Below are 23,472 nucleotides of genomic sequence, written 5' to 3' on the forward strand. Positions count from 1 at the left end.
TCCATTGCCTGCTGCTTAGGGCAATCTCTTTGTTTCTGGCCCACTGATTATTTCTACCCAGTGGAACAGCTTCAAAAAGCAAGACAGAGAAACCTCCTCTTGAATACCTCATAGCCCACTGGTCAGAGCACTCTCCTGAGAAGCAGGAGACACCAGATCAACTCCCTTCTGCACATCAAACGAGGATAATATTGAACCCAGGTCTTCCATATCCCACCTGAGTACCCTCAACCACTTGGACTAAAAGTTATAAGGTGGAACTGAATCATCTCCCCCTCTAGACATTTTGTAAACCTCTTCCCCGCCCCCTACTCCAAAATCAAAAAGAATCAATTTGGAAATATTGAAACAGTTTTAGCATCTCCAAAAAATATTTTTTGACTTGAGAGATTTGAAACTGCATTTTTTGGTGAATAAAATATTTGTCTGCAAAATCTTCACCCAGCCCCTACGAGGGTGTTACTTCACCCCAGCATTCAGATTTCTTTGCTCCTGCCCCAGTGTCTTTGCATACAGCTCTGGACTTCCTAGGGCAAGAAGGGTTAACTCTTTCACAGCCAGTCTAGGCCTGTGATCTGAGTGAAGTCAAGGAGACTTTGCCTTAGTTAAACCCCAAAGTTTTCAATCAGTTTTTCTATCAGATTTTTTGTAAAGCAAACTCTCATTGACTTCATTCAGATCCCCAAGGTTATGTGCAAAAGCAGAAGATGAAAGGATTGAGTGGGAAGGACAATTTCCAGGTAGGAAGAATATGACCTAAATTTAGCCCAGGAGTAAATAGGTGCAACTCCTGGAGAAACCAATGGAAGCGACATCTTCTTGTGGCAGGACTGAATTTGGCCTGCTGAGTGCAAGGATAAAATTTCTATTTCTGCTGATCATCAAGAACACCCTAATTTGGACACACAAGCCCATTTCTGCTTGCACATGTGATATGAGATGTGACAGTCTCTACAGACCAGGTTTAGGGTATTGAATGGTACCATGTGTGATTTAATTTTTATTTTGTAGCTATTCATAGGTTCATCACTGCATCTCCACAAACATCCTTTCATTAGAATCTGCTTAGTCCATGGCTGTCCCATTCTCCTTGTCTTTCAGGTCTCTGTCAGCAACAGCACTGATGAGTGTGTACACTTGAGGGTGTTCCAAAGCCTTCCTCATGAGAACGAGGGGCCCAGTCTTACCAGCTATGAGACTGGCAAAACCAAAGCTGATCCACTGACCTATTTTTAATGAGATGCTTGAGACGGGCTGTTCTGCAGAAAGAGGAACAGATTCCCAGCTCATACTGTCAGTGCCAATACATGGATGAAAATAAAATGAATCTGATTTTGAAAACTAAGTTTGTGTTTCTCTGTTGCATGTTGCCACAGAGTGTGGGGGAGTCAAGGCCCTGCATCCCTGGTTTCCTGCGATTCACCATGACTCTCAGCCAGCCAGTAAAGCAGAAGGTTATTTAGACAACAGGAACACAGTCCAAGACAGGTTTTGCAGGCACAGACAACAGGATCCTCCCCAGTTAGGTCCATCTTGGGGTCTGTAGTGGGGCAGACTGCCCCACTCCCTGGGAGGATGGGTTGTGGCAGGCCAGGAAGCCTGCACAGCCTGGGAGCCAATCATAAAAGGGCTTATGGGGAGCCAATCAGGGCCTAGATTGGAGGGAACCAATCAGGGCCAGGCTCACCCATATATAAAGGCTGCCCAAAGCAGGAGTGGTCAGTCTGTCCCAGGCCTTTGACAGGGGAAGATCAGTCTCCAAGGGGGAGACTAGCACTGCAGACAGTGCAGTGCTGGGCAGGCTCAGGGAGGCTAGAAGGCTCTAGCCCATAGCTGCCAGGCTGCAGGCCCTGAAGGGAAGGGTCTAGCGGGTGTAAGGGGCCGTAGGGCAAGCGGCCCAGGGAAACAGACAGAGGAGGGGAAAGAAAGAGGACAGCAAGGCTGATGCCAGAGGGTCCCTAGGCCGGGACCCAGAGTAGAGGGCAGGCCTGGGTCCCCCCGCCCTCTTCCTCCTTGCCGTACACCCAGCCATCGGCCATAGGGAGCGGCCATTACAGCCTATGCCAGATCCTTGACAAGAGGGATTAGACTTTGGGGTATGTGGTTGCACATGGTGGCTGGAGTGGAGGACTGCTGATCACTGATCCCCAGAAGGGGGTCTAGATGGATTAAGGGACACTGCTGGAGGGCAGTGGCCTCGAAGAGGATGCCGCCGAGCAGGGAGCAATGCGGGTCCAGCCACAGCAGCAGAGGGCAGAACAATGGATGGGACATCACCAGGAGGGGGCGCTCCATTGGAATGAGCTAATTCCCAGAGTCACCTGCAGGAGGCGCCAGCTGGTGAGTCCCAACCCATTTACAGGGTCCCAGGAGCATCACAACCCCTTTGAGGGGGTCAGAGCCCTGTCTGTGCTTCCCTCCATTCCCCAGCCTTCTCCTGAAAAAACTCTCACTCCCCAGCATCTCCTCCCCCTAGCTCTTGTTCAGCTTCCCGGGCAGATGTGTCACTGGCCTCTAACCTCCTCCTGGTTTCTCACGTTACATGCTCAGGCATCTTCCCTCAAGGCCAGTCTCCCATCTCCCAATGCAGGCCATCCTCCCAGGCCAACACCCCCCACTCAGCATTCACAGACCACAGTAAGAACAGTCCCAGTTTGTCACACATGTAACAGAAGGTCTGTCTTTATTCCAGCAGTAAATAACTGCTTCTAACTTATGACAGACCCCCAAGGAAATGTACTGGATCTACCCAAATACAAATGGTTCAGCACTGAATCTCCCCCAAAATGCTTCCATTAGAATCTGCTTAGTCCATGAGCTTGACTGTCCCATTTCTCCTGGTTTGCTGCTTTTTGCTAATATTACTACTCATTTAGAGAACTAGAAGAATTCTTCCACCAACTCCGCCTCAAGTAAATCTTTCACAGGGCCGGTGCAACCACTAGGCAAACTAGGTGGTCACCTAGGGCGCCATGTGGTTGGGGGCTCCAAAAAGCTGTGCCCTGGCTCATCAGGGAGGAGCCGCCTTTCGGAGGCAACAGGGAGCCAGAGCGTCGGCTTGCGGGGGCAGCGAGCCCCAGTCATGGAGGAGCTGGCACAGTGCAAGGGGGCAGCAGCCCTTCAAAGGTGGCGGCGCCGCTAGTGGGGAGCAGCCCTGCCCTTCCTGCCCAGGCTGTGGCCCAGCACACGCCCTGGGGGGCTCATGCAGGTTGCAGTGGATGCACGTGGGCACCGGCCCCTGTGTGCCCCCTGGCTCCTCCCTCACTGTGCTCGGGCTCTGCAGCTCCCGGGCATGTGAGCTGCCGCTGCTGGGGCGTGGAGCCCTGAGCCTGCTCTGGGAGGAGCAGCATCGCCTCACACTTCTGGGAGCTGCAGATCCCAGTGGAGGCTGGGGGGTGCATGGGAGCCACCACCTGCATGCATCTGCTGCACCCCCTAGGGGTGCTGCCACCTTTGCAGGACTGCTGGCCCTCTCTGCAGCACCGGCTCCTCTATGACTGGGGCTCGATGCTGCCGCAAGTGGGATGCTCTGACTCTCCGGTGCCTCCGGAAGGTGGCTCCTCCCTGCCAAGCTGCTGCAGAGGCCCAAGCCCGGGAAAGCCAGTGAGTGGACTCAGGGTGGGGGCCCCCGGAGTGGGGAGGGCTCGCAGGGGGGCTGTGCACCCTCCAGAGGAGTTCAGGGGGCAGGGATGGGGGAATCTGGTCTGGGGAGCAGCCTCTGGGCACGGCTGGCTCCTGGGATCTATACAGGCTCACTGGGATTTGCCCCTCAATGAACCAATGTGTAGAGGCGGGGAGTGCAAGGTGGAAATTTCTTCTAGGGCACAAAATATCCTTGCACCGGCCCTGCCACCACCCACAACTACCACATCCCCACTGACAGTCACAAGAAAAAAAAAATCTGAGTGGACACCCCACAGTGGAGACAAGCACACAGTGGATCATTACATCAGTTGCTTCAGGAAAAAAAAACAGCTGTGAAATCCTCAGACATGAATTACCTCAGGGGTGGCCAAACTTACTGACCCTCCAAGCCGCACTTAGCAATCTTCAACCCCACAGGAGGCTCCTGCCAGGGCCCAGTGTTTCAGCACTGCTCTTGCTGAAGCCTCAAGACCACCCCTTCTCCCCCTCTGCAAGGCAGAGGTCCGAAACTCCCTGCCCAGTCTGGTAGGAGGAGAAGGGGAGGCACCTGGAAGGCTCTGTGAGCTGTACTTTAACAGTGAAAGAGCCACATGTGACTCACAAGCCACAGTTTGGCCACCCCTGCATTACATCCACTGCAGTCTCTGTACCACTCGGGGGACAGTCCCTGAAATCCAACCACCAGATAATGATCAAACCACTAGACAAAGGGGGCACTATTGTAGTCCCTAATCATAACTGTCAATAAGATTAACAGAGAAGTCTCTGACACGACCTACTATAAAGAACTAAAAAAAGACCCCACACCATAATTCACAATGGAACTTAAAGAAACTATCAGATCTTTCCTCAAATAACTCTTTTAACAAATGATGTGGGGTGGGGGGAGGTACAGACACACACAGGGACAGAGGCAGATGTGCCTGACTGAATGGGAGAGGTTCGGGTTCAGTCAAGGTCTGTGTGGGGGAAGGTTCCCCAACTCCGTAATCCCCCCACCAAATAAACTATTCTGTACTTCTCCCAACCACACCTAAAAGCCCTCCAGGATCACTCCCAGGCTCCCTCCCTCTCTCTCAGCTCATCCATTACCCCTGACTCCCCCAAGCCTTTGCACTGCTCCTGAGGAGTGTGGGAAATATGTTTCTGTAGTTTAAATGAATTACTTAAAGTTCTGTATTAATATGCTTAGTAAGGATTCTATTTGTCAAAAAGAATTCCTGAATCTTTTTATTTGTCTGTATTGTTACAGACATACTCATTCACAGGTATTATGAAATAAACTACCAAAATAATTGAAACTGGCATGATTATGTTGTGATATTTTGACAAATAATAGATGCAGAATTATAAAATACTGTGAGCAGAATTTTTAATTTTCTGGCACAGACTACTCCCAGGAGTATACTAGACAAAGCTACTATATCACCTCTAGGCGAACACTTCACAAAGTGATCACTCCATATCTGATCTTGCAAAACTCGTTCTCAGAGGAAACCTGTGCAACACCTTATAATGTTGCTAGAAGCTAAAGACTGTGGATTTAATAGGGATGTTAATTTCATGGCTCATTACAACAATTTGTAACAGCACCTGTCTGCTAACTCTTAATGACCTACTTCAAACTCCTTTTACATAACAATCTAACCTTTATTGTCCACTTCATTTCAAGTGGCCGCCTAAGACATGCATTACCTTTATGCTTAATAATAACGGTCCCAACTTGTATTTAGATTAGACACTCTGATTTTTTTTCTTTTCCTTGACTCATTAGCTTGAAAGCTTGTACCATCCATCAACAGAAGTTGGTCCATTAAAAGATATGACTTCATCTACTTTGTCTCTCTCATATCCTGGGGCAACATGGCTACAACAAGGTTGTAAACATAAATTAGAAGTTGATAGTGTCTCTTTTAACATACAAGCTCAAAATGCCCAACTACAATTGTGGGAATTGTTGCTGTGGTGTAAATTTCCTGTTTGCGGGATGGAAAATTCTCTGTCAGGGCAGTAAACACATTATTTTGTGTCCCCAAGCAAACACGCCTGCAGCTTATGTGGATGTGCAAATTAATGCTCAGAGTGACGTCAATATACCAGCATGTAAATGCCACTGAGGTACTTATGATCTCTCTAATGCTTCCAGGGATCCCACCACCAGCTACACTTTCAAACATGCTGTCTTATATCCTAAGCAGTTGTCTATTTCAAGACCCCGAGCCCTAGATCTGGTATCCACATCTTGGTTTGTAGCTAAAGAATGACACAACGTACTGTGGCAGGCTTAGAATCATAGAATATCAGGGTTGCAAGGGACCTCAGGAAGTCATCTGTTCAAACCCCCTGCTCAAAGCAGGACCATTTCCCAACTAAATCATCCTAGCCAGGGCTTTGTCAAGGCTGACCTTATAAACCTCTAAATAAAACCCATTCCAGTGCTTCACCACTCTCCTAGTGAAAAACTTTTTCCTAATATCCAACCTAAACCTCCCCCACTGCAACTTGAGACCATTACTCCTTGTTCTGTCGTCTGCCACCACTGAGAACAGCCAAGCTCCATACTCTTTGGATACCCCTTTCAGGTAGCTGAAAGCAGCTATCAAATCCCCCCTCATTCTTCTCTTCTGCAGATTTAACAATCCCAGTTTCCTTAGCCTCTCCTCATAAATCATGTGCTCCAGCTCCCTAACAATTTTTCTTGCTCTCCACTGGAATTGTTCCAATTTTTCCACATCCTTTTCATAGTGTGGAGCCCAAAACTGGACACATTACTCCCAGATGAGGCCTCACCAATGTCGAATAGAGGGGAATGATCATGTCCCTCAATCTGCTGGCAACGTCCCTACTTATTCAGCCCAAAATGCGGTTAGCCTTCTTGGCAACAAGGGCATGCTGTTGACTCATATCCAGCTTCTCGTCCACTGTAACCCTAGGTCCTTTTCTGCAGAATTGCTGCCTAGCCATTCGGCCCTTTAGTCTTGCAGCAGCGCATGGATTCTTCATACAGAACGGCCGCACCGTCAGACCAAAGGTCATCTAGCCTAGTATCTGTCTACCGACAGTGGCCAATGCCAGGTGCCCCAGAAGAGTGAACCTAACAGGCATGATCAAGTGATCTCTCTCCTGCCATCCATCTCCATCTTCTGACGAACAGAGGCTAGGACACCATCTTTACCTTCCTGGCTAATAGCCATTTATGAACTTAACTATCATGAATTTATGATATGTCCAGTTCTCTTAAAACACTGTTATAGTCCTAGCCTTCACAACCTCCTCAGGTAAGGAGTTCCACAAGTTGACTGTGCGCTGTGTGAAGAAGAACTTCCTTTTATTTGTTTAAACCTGCTCCTATTAATTTCATTTGGTGACCCCTAGTTCTTGTTTATGGGAATAAGTAAATAAATTCCTTATCCACTTTCTCCACATGATTCATGATTTTATATACCTCTATCATAGCCCCCTTAGTCTCTCTTTTCCAAGCTGAAAAGTCCTAGCCTCTTTAATCTTTCCTCATATGGGACCTCTCCAAACCCCTAATCTTTTAGTTGCCCTTTTCTGAACCTTTTCTAGTGCTAGATATTTTTTTTTGAGGAGAGGAGACCACATCTGTACACAGTATTTGAGATGTGGGCGTACCATGGATTATATAAGGGGAATAATATTCTCAGTCTTATTCTTCATTCCCTTTTTAATGATTCCTAACATCCTGTTTGCTTTTTTGACCGCCTCTGCAACTGCGTGGACATCTTCAGAGAACTATCCACAATGATGCCAAGATCTTTTTCCTGACTCATTGTAGCTAAATTAGCCCCATCATATTGTATGTATAGTTGGGTTATTTTTTCCATATCATTACTTTACATTTATCCACATTAAATTTCATTTGCCATTTTGTCCAATCTCTTAGTTTTATGAGATCTTTTGAAGTTCTTCACAGTCTGCTTTGGTCTTAACTATCTTGAGTAGTTTAGTATCATCTGCAAACTTTGCCACCTCACTGTTTATCCCTTTCTCCAGATATTTATGAATAAATTGAAAAGGATTGGTACTAGGACTGACCCTTAGGGAACACCCTAGTTACCTCTCTCCATTCTGAGAATTATCACTAATTCCTACCCTCTGTTCTCTGTCTTTAACCAGTTCTCAGTCCATGAAAGGACTCCCTTTTATCTCATGACAGCTTAACTTACGTAAGAGCCTTTGGTGAGGGACCTTGTCAAAGGCTTTCTGGAAATCTAAGTACACTATGGCCACTGGATCCCCTTGTCCACGTTTGTTGACCCTTCAAAGAACTCTAATAGATTAGTAAGACATGATTTCCCTTTACAGAAACCATGTTGACTATATGCTCAACAGTTTGTTTTCTATGTGTCTGACATATTTATTTTAACTATTTTTCAACTATTTGCCCGGTACCGACATTAGACTTACCGGTCTAATTGCCGGATCACTCTAGAGCCCTTTTTTAATATTGGCGTTACATTAGCTAACTTCCAGTCATTGGGTACCAAAGCCATTAAAGGACAGGTTACTAACTAGTTAATGTTCTGCAACTTCACATCTGAGTTCTTGGTGAATGCCATCTGGTCCTGGTGACTTGTTAATGTTGAGTTTATCGATTAATTCCAACACCTCCTTAGTGACATTCAATCTGTGACAGTTCCTCAGTTTGTCACCTACAAAGCCAGCTCAGGTTTGGGAATCTCCCTAATATCCTCAGCCGTCAAGACTGAAGCAAAGAATCCATTTAGTTTCTCCACAATGACTTTATTGTCTTCTTAAGCTCTCCTTTGTATTTCGATCGTCAAGGGGCCCATTGGTTGTTTAGCAGGCTTCCTGCTTCTGATGTACTTAAAAACATTTTGTTATTACCTTGGAGTTTTGGCTAGCTGTTCTTCAAACTCCTCTTTGGTTTCTTTTTATACTCTTGCACTAAAGTTGGCAGTGTTATGCTCCTTCCTATTTGCCTCACTAGGATTTGACTTCACTTTTAAAGAGAGTTTTTTTATCTCTCACTGCTTCTTTTACATGGTTGTTAGCCACGGGCTCTTTTTTAGTTCTTTTACTGTATTTCTTAATTTGGGTATATATTGAAGTTGGGCCTCTATTATGGTGTCTTTTAAAAAGCGCCCATGCAGCTTGCAGGGATTTCACTTTAGTCACTATATCTTTTAACTTTAACTAACCCCTCATTTTTGTATAGTTCCCCTTTTGAAATTAAATGCCACAGTGTTAGGCTGTTGAGTGTTCTTCCCACCACAGGGATGTTGAATGCTATTGTATTATGGTCACTATCTCCAAGCGGTCCTGCTATAGTTGCCTCTTGGACTAGCTCCTGCACTCCACTCAGGATTAAATCTAGAGTTGCCTCTCTCCTTGTGGATTCCCGTACCAGCTGCTCATGAAGTAGTCATTTAAATCATCCTAAGTGCAGGACTCTACACTTGTCTTGTTGAACCTCATCAGATTTCTTTTGGCCCATCCTCTAATTTGTCTAGGTCCTCTGTATCCTATCTCTACCCTCCAGCATATCTACCATCCTCCCAGTTTAGTGTCATCGGCAAACTTGCCATCCTCCAGAGCATTAATGAAGATATTTGAACAAAACCAAGCCCCCGGACTGACCCTTGTGGCACTCTGCTTGATACCAGCTGCCAACTAGACATGGAGCCATTGATCACTACCCATTGAGCCCAACGATCTAGCCAGCTTTCTATCCACCATATAGTCCATTCATCCAGCCCATATTTCTTTAACTTGCTGACAAGAATATTGCGGGACACCATATCAAAAGTTTTGCTAAAGTCAAGGAATAACACATCCACTGCTTTCCCCTCATTCACAGAGCCAGTTGTCTCATCATAGAAGGCAATTAGGTTAATCAGGCATGACTTGCCCTTGGTGAATCCATGCAGACTATTTCTGATCACTTTCCTCTCCTCTAAGTGCTTCAGAATTGATTCCTTGAGGACTTGCTCCATGATTTTTCCAGGGACTGAGGTGAGGCTGACTGGCCCATAGCTCCCCAGATCCTCCGTCTTCCCTTTTTTAAAGATGGGCACTACATTAGCCTTTTTCCGGTCATTTGAGACCTCCGCAAATTGCCATAAGTTTTCAAAGATAATGGCCAATGGCTCTGCAATCACATCTGCCAACTCCTTTAGTACCCTTGGATGCAGTGCATCTGGCCCCATGGACTTGTGCTCATCCAGCTTTTTTTAAATAGTCCCGAACTACTTCTTTCTCCACAGAAGGCTGGTCACTTCCCCATGCTGTGCTGCCCAGTGCAGTAGTCTGGGAGCTGACCTTGTTCATGAAGACAGAGGAAAAAAAAGCATTGAGTACATTAGTTTTTTTCCACTTCCTCCTCTCCCCTGTTAGGTGAGCTGCAGGTGGGTGGGGTTTGAGAGAGACACTGCTGTTGCCATCGCTCAGGGAGGCACTGCTGTGTTAGGGCCCTAGGCCCAGATTCTCAAAGGTATTTAGGAAGCCAGTGGGAGTTAGGGGCCTGGATACTTCTGAGGATCTGGGCACTAGGCACAAAGTTGGTTGGATTTTTAGATAATGTTGACTTGACTTGACTCTTTCCCTTGGATACCACTGATATTAAACTGGTCTCAGAATTGTGGGATGGGGAAGAAATGAACCCATGCTGGCAAAGAGAAGCACAGTCCAGTGAGCAACTGCCACAGCTATAACCAAGAAAGGCCAACATGGAGCAGGGCAGTTCACAGCCGCCACCACCACTCTCCATCTGTATCCCAGAAGAGCAGGATGAGGATTGTTCCTGCTGTCTGGAATTCACTTGTCAGTCAGGTGCGAGTCCTCAGGTTGTGCACATGAGGTCTCTGGTCAGAGTTGGCATCACTGAAAAGCAGCATGTCACCTAGTCGCACTCTGTCCTAAGATATCGACCAGCACCTCCCCTCGCCTCCAGCACAGCAGAATCTGATCTGTGCCACCGTCATCTTCACAGTCGATATCTATCTCCACTTCATCATCATTCACCATCACCCTGCAAGTTTGCCTTCAACTATCTCCCACAGGCCAGACCCTGCTCTATGTCCTTCCCATGGCTGGTAACAACAATAACCAGCATAGTATTCTGCTGACAGTCTCCCTCCCTCAGCATCATCTCTGCCTGTCCCTCCCCACTGCATTGATGGAGCCAGGATGCCAAGGGATCTCACTCCAGGCCAAATTCTGCTGATGAAGCGGCCCTTGACCAGAACCTCAGCATGGCTTCATGTTCCTTGTCAACCAGAACAAGGCCATGGTGTGGGGAAATACTGGGTTGAAATGAGAGTATGCAAGAGGCCTCACAATTGTGCAGGGGCACAGGGATCTAATAGCAAGGCCCACATGAGCAATTACATTCAAAGTAGGCTGGACCAGGCCATCTCAGCCTTGGCTGTAAGGTTGGAATGGAATAGCAGATGCAGGACCTCCTCAGGGTCTGATGACACCTTCACGGACTGTTCTAGAAAGTGGAGTTTGAGCCTTGTAACTTGCGACTTACTCAGTTTACCTGTCACTTTTGCTAGGTAGCAAATCTGCTAGGTATGTGTACCTCTGCCACCCAATGGCCCAAGTGAGGGATCTTTGCTGGCCCCATTCTACATTTTGACACCTTGAGTGTGAGGCCTGCCTCCCTGAGGTTTCTCAATACCTTCTCTACTTATGCTTTGTGTTCCTCCCCAGTGTCGCTAAATATAGTGCTATCATCAATGTAGCTGATAGCAAAGTCCTCGAGCCCATGTAATACCTGATTAACCAGCCTCTGGAATGTGGCTCTTGCATTAATTAATTAGAAAGGTAGTCCTTTAAATTTAAAAAGTACAAAATCAGTAATAGATGCAGACTTCTTCGTGACTCTCTATCCAAGGAAATTTACCAGACTCCCTTGGTTAAATCCATAATAGCTGTATGAGGAAGAGAGCCTGAAACATAAGGCCTTGTATCAGAGGCCTGGTATGAAGCAGGATCTGCTCACAGAATTTTGCAAAAACAGGGCTGATATTGCAGAAATACACATTCCTAAGAAGTGCTCGTCACAAAGTACTCATGCAAACACATCCTGGTATTAAATGATACCAAAACATTTCTGAAGAGTGGTACCCAAGTGTCCCAATATCAAGGATGGTACAAAAACATTTCCCAAGGATAACAGGCACACACTGATCCCTCCTAAAAGATAAGGTCAGGAGGACAGTATATAATAGAGATGTTTTGATTGAACCAACATGTACAAGGTGATGTGGGATAACTAGCCACATCAAAGGGCATTAACTATGTTAGAGGCAGTATGTAACTTGTTTGTATCAGGGTATAAAGATTTATCTCAGAGGAAGTATCTTTGTCCAGCTGAGTGGGGGAATGGAAAGTCTCACCATTCACTGAGCTGCATCCATTATCACAGGCATACATGTCTTAGTATCCTCAGAGAGTCTGCCAGATGCTATCACCATGCTTTGTTGACAATAAACCTGGCCTGGTGCCTTCGTACCTTAACGGATCTTGCGGTCATTGGGCAGTTTGCTCAAGGTCTGCTGTGCCAGCTGTCTGCAGAGAGCTGGGGCAGCATATAGGGAGAACACACACATGCAGACGAACATCTTGCCCACATGCTCAGGGTTTACCTGATCGCCATATTTGGGGTCGGGAAATAATTTTCCTCCAGGGCAGATTGGCAGAGGCCCCGGGGGTTTTTCGCCTTCCTCTGCAGCATGGGGCATGGGTCACTTGCTGGAAGATTCTCTGTATCTTGAAGTCTTTAAACTATGATTTGAGGATTTCAATGGCTCAGACACAGGTTTGATACAGGAGTGGGTGGGTGAGATTCTGTGGCCTGCGTTGTGCAGGAGATCAGACTAAATGATCATAATGGTTCCTTCTGACTTTAAAGTCTATGATTCTATGATCTAACAACAGTAGCTAACTGATTGTCACACTATATTTCATGTATCATTTTTGTAGTAATTTTTATTGACCAACACCCCAGATTTTTACAAAGACTTGCATGAGCAAGGACAGATAAGGAGTAAGCTACCTTGTAGAAACATTGATCCTGGAATCATTTCCTTCTCTGCATCCAGAGTATTGTGAATTCCCCATAAAACTTTTGACACGGATTGTCAAGGTTTCCTCTCGTCTCTGAACTCGGGTACAGTTGTGGGGACTTGCAGGAAAGATCTCCTAAGCTTATATTCCACAAGCTTAGGTTAAAAACGTCTCCAAGGCACAAATTCCTTTCCTTGTCTTTGGACGGTATTGCTGCCACCACCAAGTGATTTAAACAAAAATTCAAGGAGGTGCCACTTGGAGTCTATTCTCCCCAAATATCCCCCCAAGCCCCTTCACCCCTTTTCCTGGGGACGCTTGAGAATAATATATCAACCAACAGGTTAACAAAGCGAGCACAGACCAAACCCTTTGGTTTTTAGGAAACTAAAAATCAATCAGGTTCTTAAAAGAAGAACTTTATTATAAAGAAAAAAGTAAAAGAATCACACCTGCAAAATCAGGATGGAAGATAACTTTACAGGGTAATAAAAGATTTAAAACATAGAGGACTCCCCTCTGGACTCAACTTCTCAGTTACAAAAAAACAGGAATAAAACTACCCCTTAGCATAGGTAAAATTCACAAGCTAAAACAAAAGATTCTTTAACACATTTCTTTGCCTTTATGTACAATTTTTGTAATCTTAGATGCTCATTTCAGGTAGGTTTTTAGGAGATGTTTTTTCCTGCCTGGTCCCTCTCTTGTCCAAGAGGGAACAAGCAAAGGGAGAACAAACAAAACCTCTCTCTCCCCCCGCCCAGATTTGAAAGTGTCTTCTTTTCTTATTGATCCTTGTGCTTGTTGCTTGACTGAAATATACCCCGTGCTCTGTTTGTTTGGGGGACCGTGTGCTGACCATGTATGTGCTGAGCCTAGTGGCCTTCTAGGCATGGCTGAGAGCTTCTTAACAAGACTTTGATCCCTAAGCTCTTTAGCACCCATCTACCCTTAACTAGGGGGCAGGGCTACTCAAGAAGACCAGGACATTGCAAGGCCCACTCCTAAGTGACCAGAGGAGCTAGCAACCAGGAGCAGCTAACAGGGGAGTTTTGCAAAAGACTTGTGAGGGGAATGTTTGCGGCAGGGAGGGGGAGCTCTAGATACACTTAACATTCTTTAAACTTAAAGCCAAACACCACATGTTAAATACAAAACAACAACAAAGGAAGGAGCTTCAGGAGTAAAAAGAGAATGCAGGCAGAAGTCCCAGCAACAGATTGGGGGCTATCCAGTTTATTGCACCCAATGCAGCATGTATGATTACCTGCCCTACTGCATTCAGTGCAAGGAGCTCCTGGTCCTCAGAGGCTGTGTATGGGCTTTGAAGACCAGAGTGGCTGAACTGGAGGAGCTGAGGGAGACAGAGAGGTACATAGATGAGACTTTCCAAGACACCGTAGAATGGTCCCACCCCCAGGCTGACTGCCCCTGTGCTGTTGAGGTGGATGAAAGTCTCAGGGAAGGAGAACATCCTACTGGAGCAGAGGGAAATGATCCCATAGTTGGGACCGTCCTTCCAGATGATGTTGTGACTTGCTTGCCTGATGTGAAGGTTGCGGATCTCTCAAGACATCTAGATAGTCTGGAGTGCTGGAGGAGCCCATGCTGGTAGTACATGTAGGAGAGAGGTTCTGGAGGCCTCTTCCTAATAAATGGAATTCCCTTCCCTGCACAAGTATCCTCAGTGCAAGAGGATACCACAACTATTTTTTTTTTTTTTTATTTTTATCAAGTTAAATTTTCACAGATGTGTGATATTATGAGTGAGTCAGGCAATTATTTAATGACAATAGACAGTGAGAGTCAAAAAGTTAGTTTTATAAACTATTATGTAAATGATCAACTTCACATGTCAAAGGATACACAGTAAAAATCAAAACAACAAATTGTACTTGTCACCATTCATTAGTTCATTTGTAATAAGCCCAATTCAAAAGTCTAAACCACTCAGTTTTGACTTTAAGTTCTCAAACCACATTCTTCTTATTTTGTCTAGCTCTATATTTCTATTATCAATGGAAATATTTTTCCAGTGGTTTGTGTGTACGGTGAAATCAATGTTTACCAACATTAACCAATAAAACTCTATTCCTTCCAAGTATGAACAAGTTTGAGAGAAACAAATCGATCAAAGTTTTTCTTTGATTATACAAAAATTATGGTATGGCCATAGCAATAAAAAAAACTCTGTAATTTGTTTGACCATTGTAAAGTATTACAATTTTGTACAAAAATAGTATATAAAAAGTAATGTACAGTTTAATTCCTGAACAAACTGACAGTTGCCAACTCACTTGTTGTTTTTACTGTACTTTTAAAAGAAACTCAGGTACAATCACATGCATACATATACATTTATTTTATGAAACTAGGAAAGATGAAAATTTTGGGGTCAGTCCTGGGCAAGGCCTTATGTTAATAAAGTCAAAAAAAATTGACAGGATTTAATTTTTCTGCTGTCTGCCCTATTCAACCAGGCTCAAACTGGAAATAAACTAATATTCATGGATTTCAAAACCAGAAGGGACCACACTGATCATCTAGTCTGTCCTCCTGTATAACACAGGAGTGAGAATTATATGCAGTGATTCCTGTATCAAGACCATATCTTGTGGTTGAGCTAGAGCAGAGGTGTCAAACACACAGGCCAGATCCAGCCCCTGTGATGTCTTTATGTGGCTCACATGATTTATTTCGATTATCCAGAATCTTAGCTTTCCTTAAAGCCCCCTAAATTTCTAGCTCTCTTAGCTGCAGAGATAACCTTCTAAATATGAAACACATGTAACTGATGGAGGGATGGCTGTCTTGCTTCTGCAGTCCGCCTGAATCAATGACTTGCAGTGAAATTCCTCACTTTCTCTTAACTCAACTGACGTACCAGCTTTAAATAATGCTTATTCATTATCAACATTAACTATTGAATCCCTGATCAGTTATACTCTGGGATGGGGGTTGGTGTGAGGTTCACTGGGATAGGAACTGGGAGCAGCAGCTGGGAAGGAAATGCAGAGAAAAGAACAGAGGAAACTGACAGAGATGAGGAATCAAGAATCAGAGGGGTGGCCATATTAGTCTGTATCCACAAAAACAATGAGGAGTCCAGTGGCACCGTAAAGACTAACAGATTTATTTGGGTATAAGGTTTTGTGGGTAAAAACCCCACACCTTCAGAGATGAGGAAGGGGGAAAGGATTCGAGAAAGGAGGATGAGAAGGAAGAGACACAGAGGGCAGAGATAGCAGTGGCCCAATGGGAAGCAAGTTTCTTCTCTGGGTGGTGAATGTGACAATAAAGCACTGAAGAAATAATCATTAATACCTGCTTAGTAAATAAAGGCCATATTCGCTGCTTGATCTCTGTTCAAACCTCTGTCTGCTGTCAGGCCATTCCACCACATATCGGCAGGGGGTGTATATAGTCAGCTCACAGACCAGAATTAAAGATAGAATTTGTCTGTTTCCCCAACTATGTTTGAGACCCCCTGAGCTAGAACATATTTTTTAGAGAGACTTCTCATCTTAATTTAAAGACCTCAAGGGATGGAGAATCCACCACATCCCTTGGTAAATTGTTCCAATGGTTAATTTTAAAATACCCTTCTACATTTACTTATTTTAAAGCTGAATTCCCAAATGTCTTAACTTAGTAATTGAAAGATTAAAAGAAATAGATGTCAACTATATTTTAACAAAACTGAACCAAAAGGCAACTTGAAAGCTCTCACTAAAATGCTACTGACTCCTAAGTTCTCTAGGACAAGTGTGGTCTGGCTGTTCTGCTCTTCATTTTATTACTTGATGTCCAGAGAGAGTAGATGAACAAGTGAAAGAAACATGTCTGGGCTGTCCCCTTTTATAAGTAAGCCCAGGACATAGGAGATGGAGAAACCCAGGCCTGGTTTACACTACGCGTTTAAACCAAATGTAGCAGCATTAAACCGATTTAACACTGCACCCGTCCACACAACGAGGCCCTTTATATCGATATAAAAGGCTCTTTAAACCGGTTTCTGTACTCCTTCCCCGACGAGAGGAGTAGCGCTGAAATCGGTATTGCCATGTCGGATTAGGTTTAGTGTGGCCGCAAATCGGCTGTATTGGCCTCCGGGTTGTATCCCACAGTGCACCATTTTGACCACTCTGAAAAGCCATCTGAACTCGGATGCACTGGCCAAGTAGACAGGAAAAGCCCCGCGAACTTTTGAATTTCATTTCCTGTTTGGCCAGCGTGGAGGGCTCAGCAGCACAGGTGACCACGCAGAGCTCATCAGCACAGGTAACAATGCAGTCTCCTGAGAATTGAAAAAGAGCTCCAGCATGGACCACACGGGAGGTACTGGATCTGATCGCTATATGGGGGACTACAGAGGATTCGTGCTAACAGAACTCTGTTCCAAAGACAAAATTGAAAAACATTTTGGCAAAAAATTTCCAAGGCCATGATGCAGAGAGGGCCACACCAGGGGACTCAGGTACAGTTGCCGTGTTAAATTAGGAGCTCAGACAAGCCTACCAGAAAAACCAAAGAAGCAAACGGAAGGTCCGGGGCAGGGCCGAAAACATGCCACTTCTAAGCTGAAGGCTGTCATGCAATAAAATCTAGGGGTCCGCTCACCATCTACCCCAACACCTGTAACCTTAGGATTTTACAAGAGGTGGAGTTGGAATATACTTCAGCCAATGGCTGAGGATTTGCGGATGGGAGAAGATGAGGAGGAGGAAGAGGAGGACAAGGACGTTGACAGAGAGCACAACAGCTAACTCCGTTCTACCAAAACATCCAAGGAGCTTTTTTCTTCACCGCTGATATTAAATTACCCTCCCAGCCCCTCCAAAGCCCACTATCCCAGCAATGAAGCCAAGAAGGGTACTTCTGGCCAGTGTACTTTTGTTGGAATATAAAACATGGTTAAAAGGCAAGTAGAATTTTTTAATGATTAATTTGCCCTGAAAGGACTTGGGATGACATTTGAAGCCAGTATAGTTATTGGAAAAGTCTGTTATGTCTGGGGATGGAGCGGAAATCACTCCAGGACCATCCTCCATGAAGCTTCTCCTGGAGGTACTCCAAAACCTTGCAGAAGTTTCTGGGAGGGCAGCGTTAGGATTTCCGTCCTCCAAACAATGGTAGGACACATCGACCAAAATGCCATGCAGCAGTCCAATGAGTCCACCTCTGGTATAACTTGCATGACCAAAGCACTAGCTGCGTATGGTTCCGGTGTTTGCTGGCATTTCAAGGCAACATCCGGTTACTTTTCTTGCTGTGTTTATCCTCAGGAGGTGATATCGTTCATGCGTAACTAGTATAAATTCAGGAATTTATTAAGGGGACAGACATGGACCATTTCCTTTACGGGGTTGTTGCCTGTTGCTTTATAGAAATCCTATCTTTGCAGGGTAGCCATGCAGTGGGGGAAGTGGCATGATCTGTGTGAACATGAAGCGTTTTTGTAGTTGGGCGGTAGCAAGATCTTCCCTGCTCCCCTCCTAGCGGCCCTTCTTCCACGTGGTGGGGCGCTCGTGTGGAGTCCGACCAGGGGTCGTCTATTCAACCTGTTCTAAAGCAGTTGGATCTTCCATAAGTTAATCCAGCCATGCACTGGTGGGGAAATTGAACTCAACCTAACATAAGACTTTCCGTCAAGGAGGGTAAAGCGATCATTCCAGTGAGAAAATTGAAGATGGCGCAGGTAGGGTGGTTTCATCGTCTGCTGCTGCCATCCTTATCAGGAAAAGAAGACGGCAATGCACTTGAACCGGGCTGCGGTTCGTTGGTGAATTAGCTGCAGCCCATAAACTTACAATCTGAGTCACTTCCGTAATATAGTCAGGAACCTAGGAAGCCGAGAACAACTACAGCGAAACAATCTGATGCAGGATGACGCGCCCTGAAGCAAGGTCTCTGACTCTTCAGAACCAGCCATTGAAGTATTTAAGGAGAATGAAGTGAGTATAAGGCACTGTGTATATTGAAGGCCGCAAAGCCAAAAGACAACCCTGGAAACTTACCATGGACAGCATGCAAGCTGATTATTATGCTGCCCTGGACCTGCCGTCTGGTTGAAGATCTCTACCAAGGCACAGCGACCTACTCAATATTAAGATGCAAAATGGACCGCTTGTAGTGAAATGACATGTCGCTATGTAAGGAGTGTGAATAGTAGTGTGATCACTGTGATTAAGAGTTATAACATTGTAATCTGGTAAAATGTATCTTTTTAAATACTTCTCTCCCTTTTTTACCTTCCCTCATGCAGCTGCAAATTTTTCAAGGTCTCCCTACTCCATTTCCTGAAGGCTATCCTCAGATAGGCAGCAAAAAAAAGACATGAGACGAAAATATTTCCTCGAATAAATCAGTTGGAAGTGATCCCGCAATGAGAATAGCTCATCTGATATGAGTGGAAGGACTGTTGGTATACAAATTTATTCGAAGATGCTAGTATTTAAAGCAGAGAACCATGAGGATAGGAGGGACTCAACGTGAGAGAGGCAGGGTATTACTCTCGAAAATGATGAGACGTGGTTGGCAGGTGGAAGAATCAGAGGTGTAGCAGGAATATCAGGGTGGCGGGATGCCAAACACTGGGGCTGCTGTGTGATCAAACTGACATGTTCCGGCTTCTAGTGGAGCTTCAGGCACGCAGCAGGATCACAGAGTGCGCTGCCGTCCTGTTGTAACCACCCTCACCATGTTCCATATCCCTCACCCGACGTGTAAGAACGCGTGGGGGAAGGCTCCAGTGTACCCGAACCCACTCCAATTCCCCAGTTGACAACTCAACCAAAAAGGCTGTCATTACTTTTGAATTTTTAAGTGGCCTAATTTCCTTCCCTTCCTATCCTCCTCCCAAACCACACCGGGCTTACCCTTGTACAGTTCTTTCTCCTCTTTATAATTGATAATAAGATACATGATTTTATTACCGATAGTGACTTTTATTTCCTTAAGCAAGCTTGTAGTCGAAAGGGGGAGGGTGGGGTTGTCTTACAGGGAATTGAGTCAATTCAAAGGGGGGATTCATCCAAGGTGGAAACAAACACAGCAGTTAGACTGTACCCTGGCCCATTGATTGATGAAATCGGTGTTTTCAAAGTTCTCTGACGTGCACCCGCTTCCTGGTGTGGTCTCTAATCGCCCTGGTGTCTGGCAAAAATGTGTGTAATCAGTGGCCAGAGTAAAGATTTCTGCCGGTCAGCCTCCCACCCCCGCTTCATAAGGTTCTCCCCCTTACTCTCACAGAGGATTTGTTGGAGCACACAGCAAGCAGCAATAACTCATAAAGGGGATATTGGTTTGGCTGAGGTCTGAGCAGAGTCAAAGTTCAGTAATGTGCGCACAGCGGCAAGGCTTCTTAATAAACGGCCCAATATTGCACATTTCTACCCACACTTCTGCACTTGCTCAGGCCTTGTAGATTGAAACAACTGTGACTACTGCCCTCAGGCTTGCCTGTGTTATAGCTCATGAGGGCCATGGCATTAAAGACGGTAGGGCTGGGTCCTCGAATCTTACAGGCAATATTCAACATCCCCAACTGTTATTTTCTTGGCTTCTGGGAAGTGAATTCCCTTGCTGCGAGCCCGGCTTAATATTAGAATAGTGTTCCTGAAGACGCAGAGCGTTCATGAACCTTCCCGGCCTCCCATGTGGATGTTGGTGAAAACGTTTTCTTGTGATCCACCAGTGCTTGCGCAGCACCATTGAAAAGTACCCCTTGTGGTTTATGTACTGGGGTGCCCTGGTTGCTCTGGGTCAAGGATAGGGGATATAGGTCTGTCCATCTATCGCATGACCTACCACTAGTTGGGGATCAATAATTGCAGCAAGAGCCATCCACTATGACCTGCAGTTTCTCCTGAGTCACCAACCTTACCGTTGGCAGCAGCTTAATGATTGCTATGGGCTACTTGCATCACGGCAGGCCCCCACAGTTAGATTTTCCCACTCCAAATTGATTCCAAGACTGACGGCCCTTAGCTGTCTGCGTAAATGCAACGCTTCCAGAAAAGGGCCTTATTGGCCACTCGCTTCTCAACTGTGAGGAAGCTGCTCTTCATTCTTGTATTCTGGCATTTCAGGCATGGGAAAGCAGTCACAAGAGTTCATGAATTGTGCCCTTACGCATGCGAAAATTTCGCAGCCACTGTAATCGTCCCAAAACCTGGCAAGAACTATGTGGTTCCCACCAGTCTGTGCTTGTTTCCCTGGCCCCCAAAATTGACTGCATAATGGACTACAACCTGCCCCCGTTTCATCCTCAGGATTCTCCAAACCGCACGGGACCCGTTGGTTTGAAGAGATTCTGTGTCCTCATGTCCTATCACTCTTGTCGCCACTGCGCTGCCAAGGCTGCCGCCTCCTCCTCGGCTAGTGTTGCAGGGTCTGGTTCAACATAGGTGCCAAAGTAGAATGTGCGAGGTGTTTAACACGTCATTGATTGTTGTCTTGAGCTGAGCAGAGTCCCATGTTTTGCTGTGCTATGGTTATTGCACATTTCACCCAGGAAAAAAGGCGCGAAATGGTTGTCTGCTGCTTTCATGGAGGGAGGGGTGAGGCTGTACCCAGAACCACCCGCGACAATGTTTTTTGCCCCATCAGGCACTGGGATCTCTATCCAGAATTCCAGTGGGCGGGAGAGACTGCAGGAACTATGGGATAGCTATGGGATAGCTACCCACAGTGCAACGCTCAGGAAATCGACACTAGCCTTAGTACATGGACGCACACCGCCGAATTAATGTGCTTAGTGTGGCCGCATGCACTCGACTTTATACAATCTGTTTTACAAAACCGGTTTATGTAAAATCAGAATAATCCCGTAGTGTAGACATACCCCTACTCTCAGATATCACTAGCAGGTAGGAAACTGGGTCAGAATTCTGTAGTTTAACTTTTTTGTCCAGTAGATGGTGATAGTGTATTGCAAATAGTCCCTAGCTGAGATTGATTCATTTTTTCCCCTCTGCAGGAGAGATTTAAGATTGCCTCATGTTTATTCCCAAACAAGATTATTTTTAGTTATAAAACATAAATTCTCTTTCAACAGTTATTCTTAAAAATTTTAAAGAAAACATTTTGAAAGTTATGTGTATATTTCAGGTATGTGTCACCTTTACAGTTCCTGCTTCACTGTTCACCTTAAGTGAGTAGTTCTACTACTCCATCATTCTAACTCACTTCTATATTAAATTGATACAAAGGGAGAAAGAAAAAAAAAGTTAGTTATGGATCAAAAATACTAAATGCAGCCTAAAAGACCTATCTCCTTCACTCAGGAAAGCTGGAGTTTTTAGCTTTGAAATGAGCTAGAACTGTCACATTTCTTGACTACCTCTACTACACACAATACTTTGCAGTTTACAGTGATGACCTGTTAATCTGTGTTTTACATCTGCAAGGCTGAATGTCAGAGCAGACTGGGGGGGTGCAGAGTAAGCTGATGTTAACTTCAAAGTTAGATATTGTCTAGGGAAACGTACTGTGGAGGTGGAAACTTTATTCAGAATACCTTTTAACAAGGAAAGATGTATGACAGAATGCAATGAAAAGATGCTGATGCTATTTTACAGTCCTTACGTGTATAAAGAGATGGCATGGTAGCCTCTTTAGCAGTGAGTAATACCAGCCCATTGACAGTAGAAGCCTTTTCCATGGTCATTAAATTCCCCATAGTAGTTATTCCCTGAGGTGATATTTTGGCAGTCCAGAAAGAAGATCTAGCTACTTAAGGTAGCTAAATACTTAAAGAGTTACTTGAGGGGATTGGGGGGTGGGGGAGGGGAACGAACAGAACAGGGTAATTATCAAGTGATCCATCCCCTGTGGTCCACTCCCAGCTTCTGACTGTCACAGGATTAGGGACACCCAAACATGGGGTTGCATCCCTGACCATTTTGGCTAATAGCCATTGATGGACCTATCCTCCAGGAACTTACGTAATTCTTTTTTGAACATCAGTTATAGTTTTGGCCTTCACACCATCCCCTGGCAATAAGGTCCACAGATTCACTATATATTTTGTGAAGTACTTCCTATGTTTGTTTTAAACCTGCTGCCTATTAATTTCATTGAGTGACCGACCCCCAGTTCATGTTTTGTGTGAAGGGGTAAATAACACTTCCCTATTCACTTTTTCTACACCACTTATGATTTTGTAACCCTCTATCATATCACTCCTTAAATCTTCTCTTTTCTAAACTGAACTCTCCCAGTCTTTTTGACCTTTCCTTGTGTGGAAGCTGTTCCATAGCCCCTCTCTGTGTGTTTTCCAATATATCTTTTTTGAGATGGGGTGATGAGAAAACTGCACACAATATTCAAGGCGTGGGCATAACATTTATAGTGTGACATTATGATATTTCCTGTCTTATCTATCCCTTTCCTAATGGTTCCTAATGGTTCCTAACAATCTGCTAGCTTTTTTGACTGCCGTGGTACACTGAGGAGATGTTTGAAGAGAACTATTCATGACGACTCAGCTAATTTAGACACCATCATTTTGGGGATTATATTTTGTAATGAGCATTACTTTGCATTTATCAACATTCAAATTTCATCTGCCATTTGTCGTGCACTCATCCAGTTTTGTGAGATCCTTTAGTAACTCTTCAAATTCAGCTGTTGATTTATGTGAAGTTCTGGAACGGCCTTCCGAGGGAAGTGGTGGGGGCAAAAGACTTATCTGGCTTTAAGACTAAGCTTGATAAGTATATGGAGGGGATGTTATGATGGGATAGTTTAATTTGGGCAATTGAT

At 45.1% G+C, this 23,472-nt stretch overlaps 2 protein-coding genes across 5 annotated transcripts in view; both read left to right on the forward strand.

Moving 5' to 3' along the window:
- MIX23 (mitochondrial matrix import factor 23) overlaps positions 1-1,345 on the forward strand; it is a 66,500-nt gene extending 65,155 nt beyond the window's left edge. For 3 of the 4 annotated variants that reach the window (XM_032765347.2, XM_032765350.2, XM_032765351.2), the window contains one exon: positions 1,102-1,345. In XM_032765347.2, coding sequence (XP_032621238.1) covers positions 1,102-1,236 — 135 coding nt within the window. In that variant the 3' untranslated portion in view covers positions 1,237-1,345. The remainder of the gene's footprint in view (positions 1-1,101) is intronic. The other variant, XR_004371680.2, reaches the window with a different exon arrangement.
- KPNA1 (karyopherin subunit alpha 1) overlaps positions 1-23,472 on the forward strand; it is a 484,825-nt gene that overhangs the window by 243,896 nt on the left and 217,457 nt on the right. The gene's annotated exons all lie outside the window — the stretch shown is intronic.

Source organism: Chelonoidis abingdonii, chromosome 1 (assembly GCF_003597395.2).
Source record: "Chelonoidis abingdonii isolate Lonesome George chromosome 1, CheloAbing_2.0, whole genome shotgun sequence".
NCBI lineage: Eukaryota > Metazoa > Chordata > Testudines > Testudinidae > Chelonoidis > Chelonoidis abingdonii.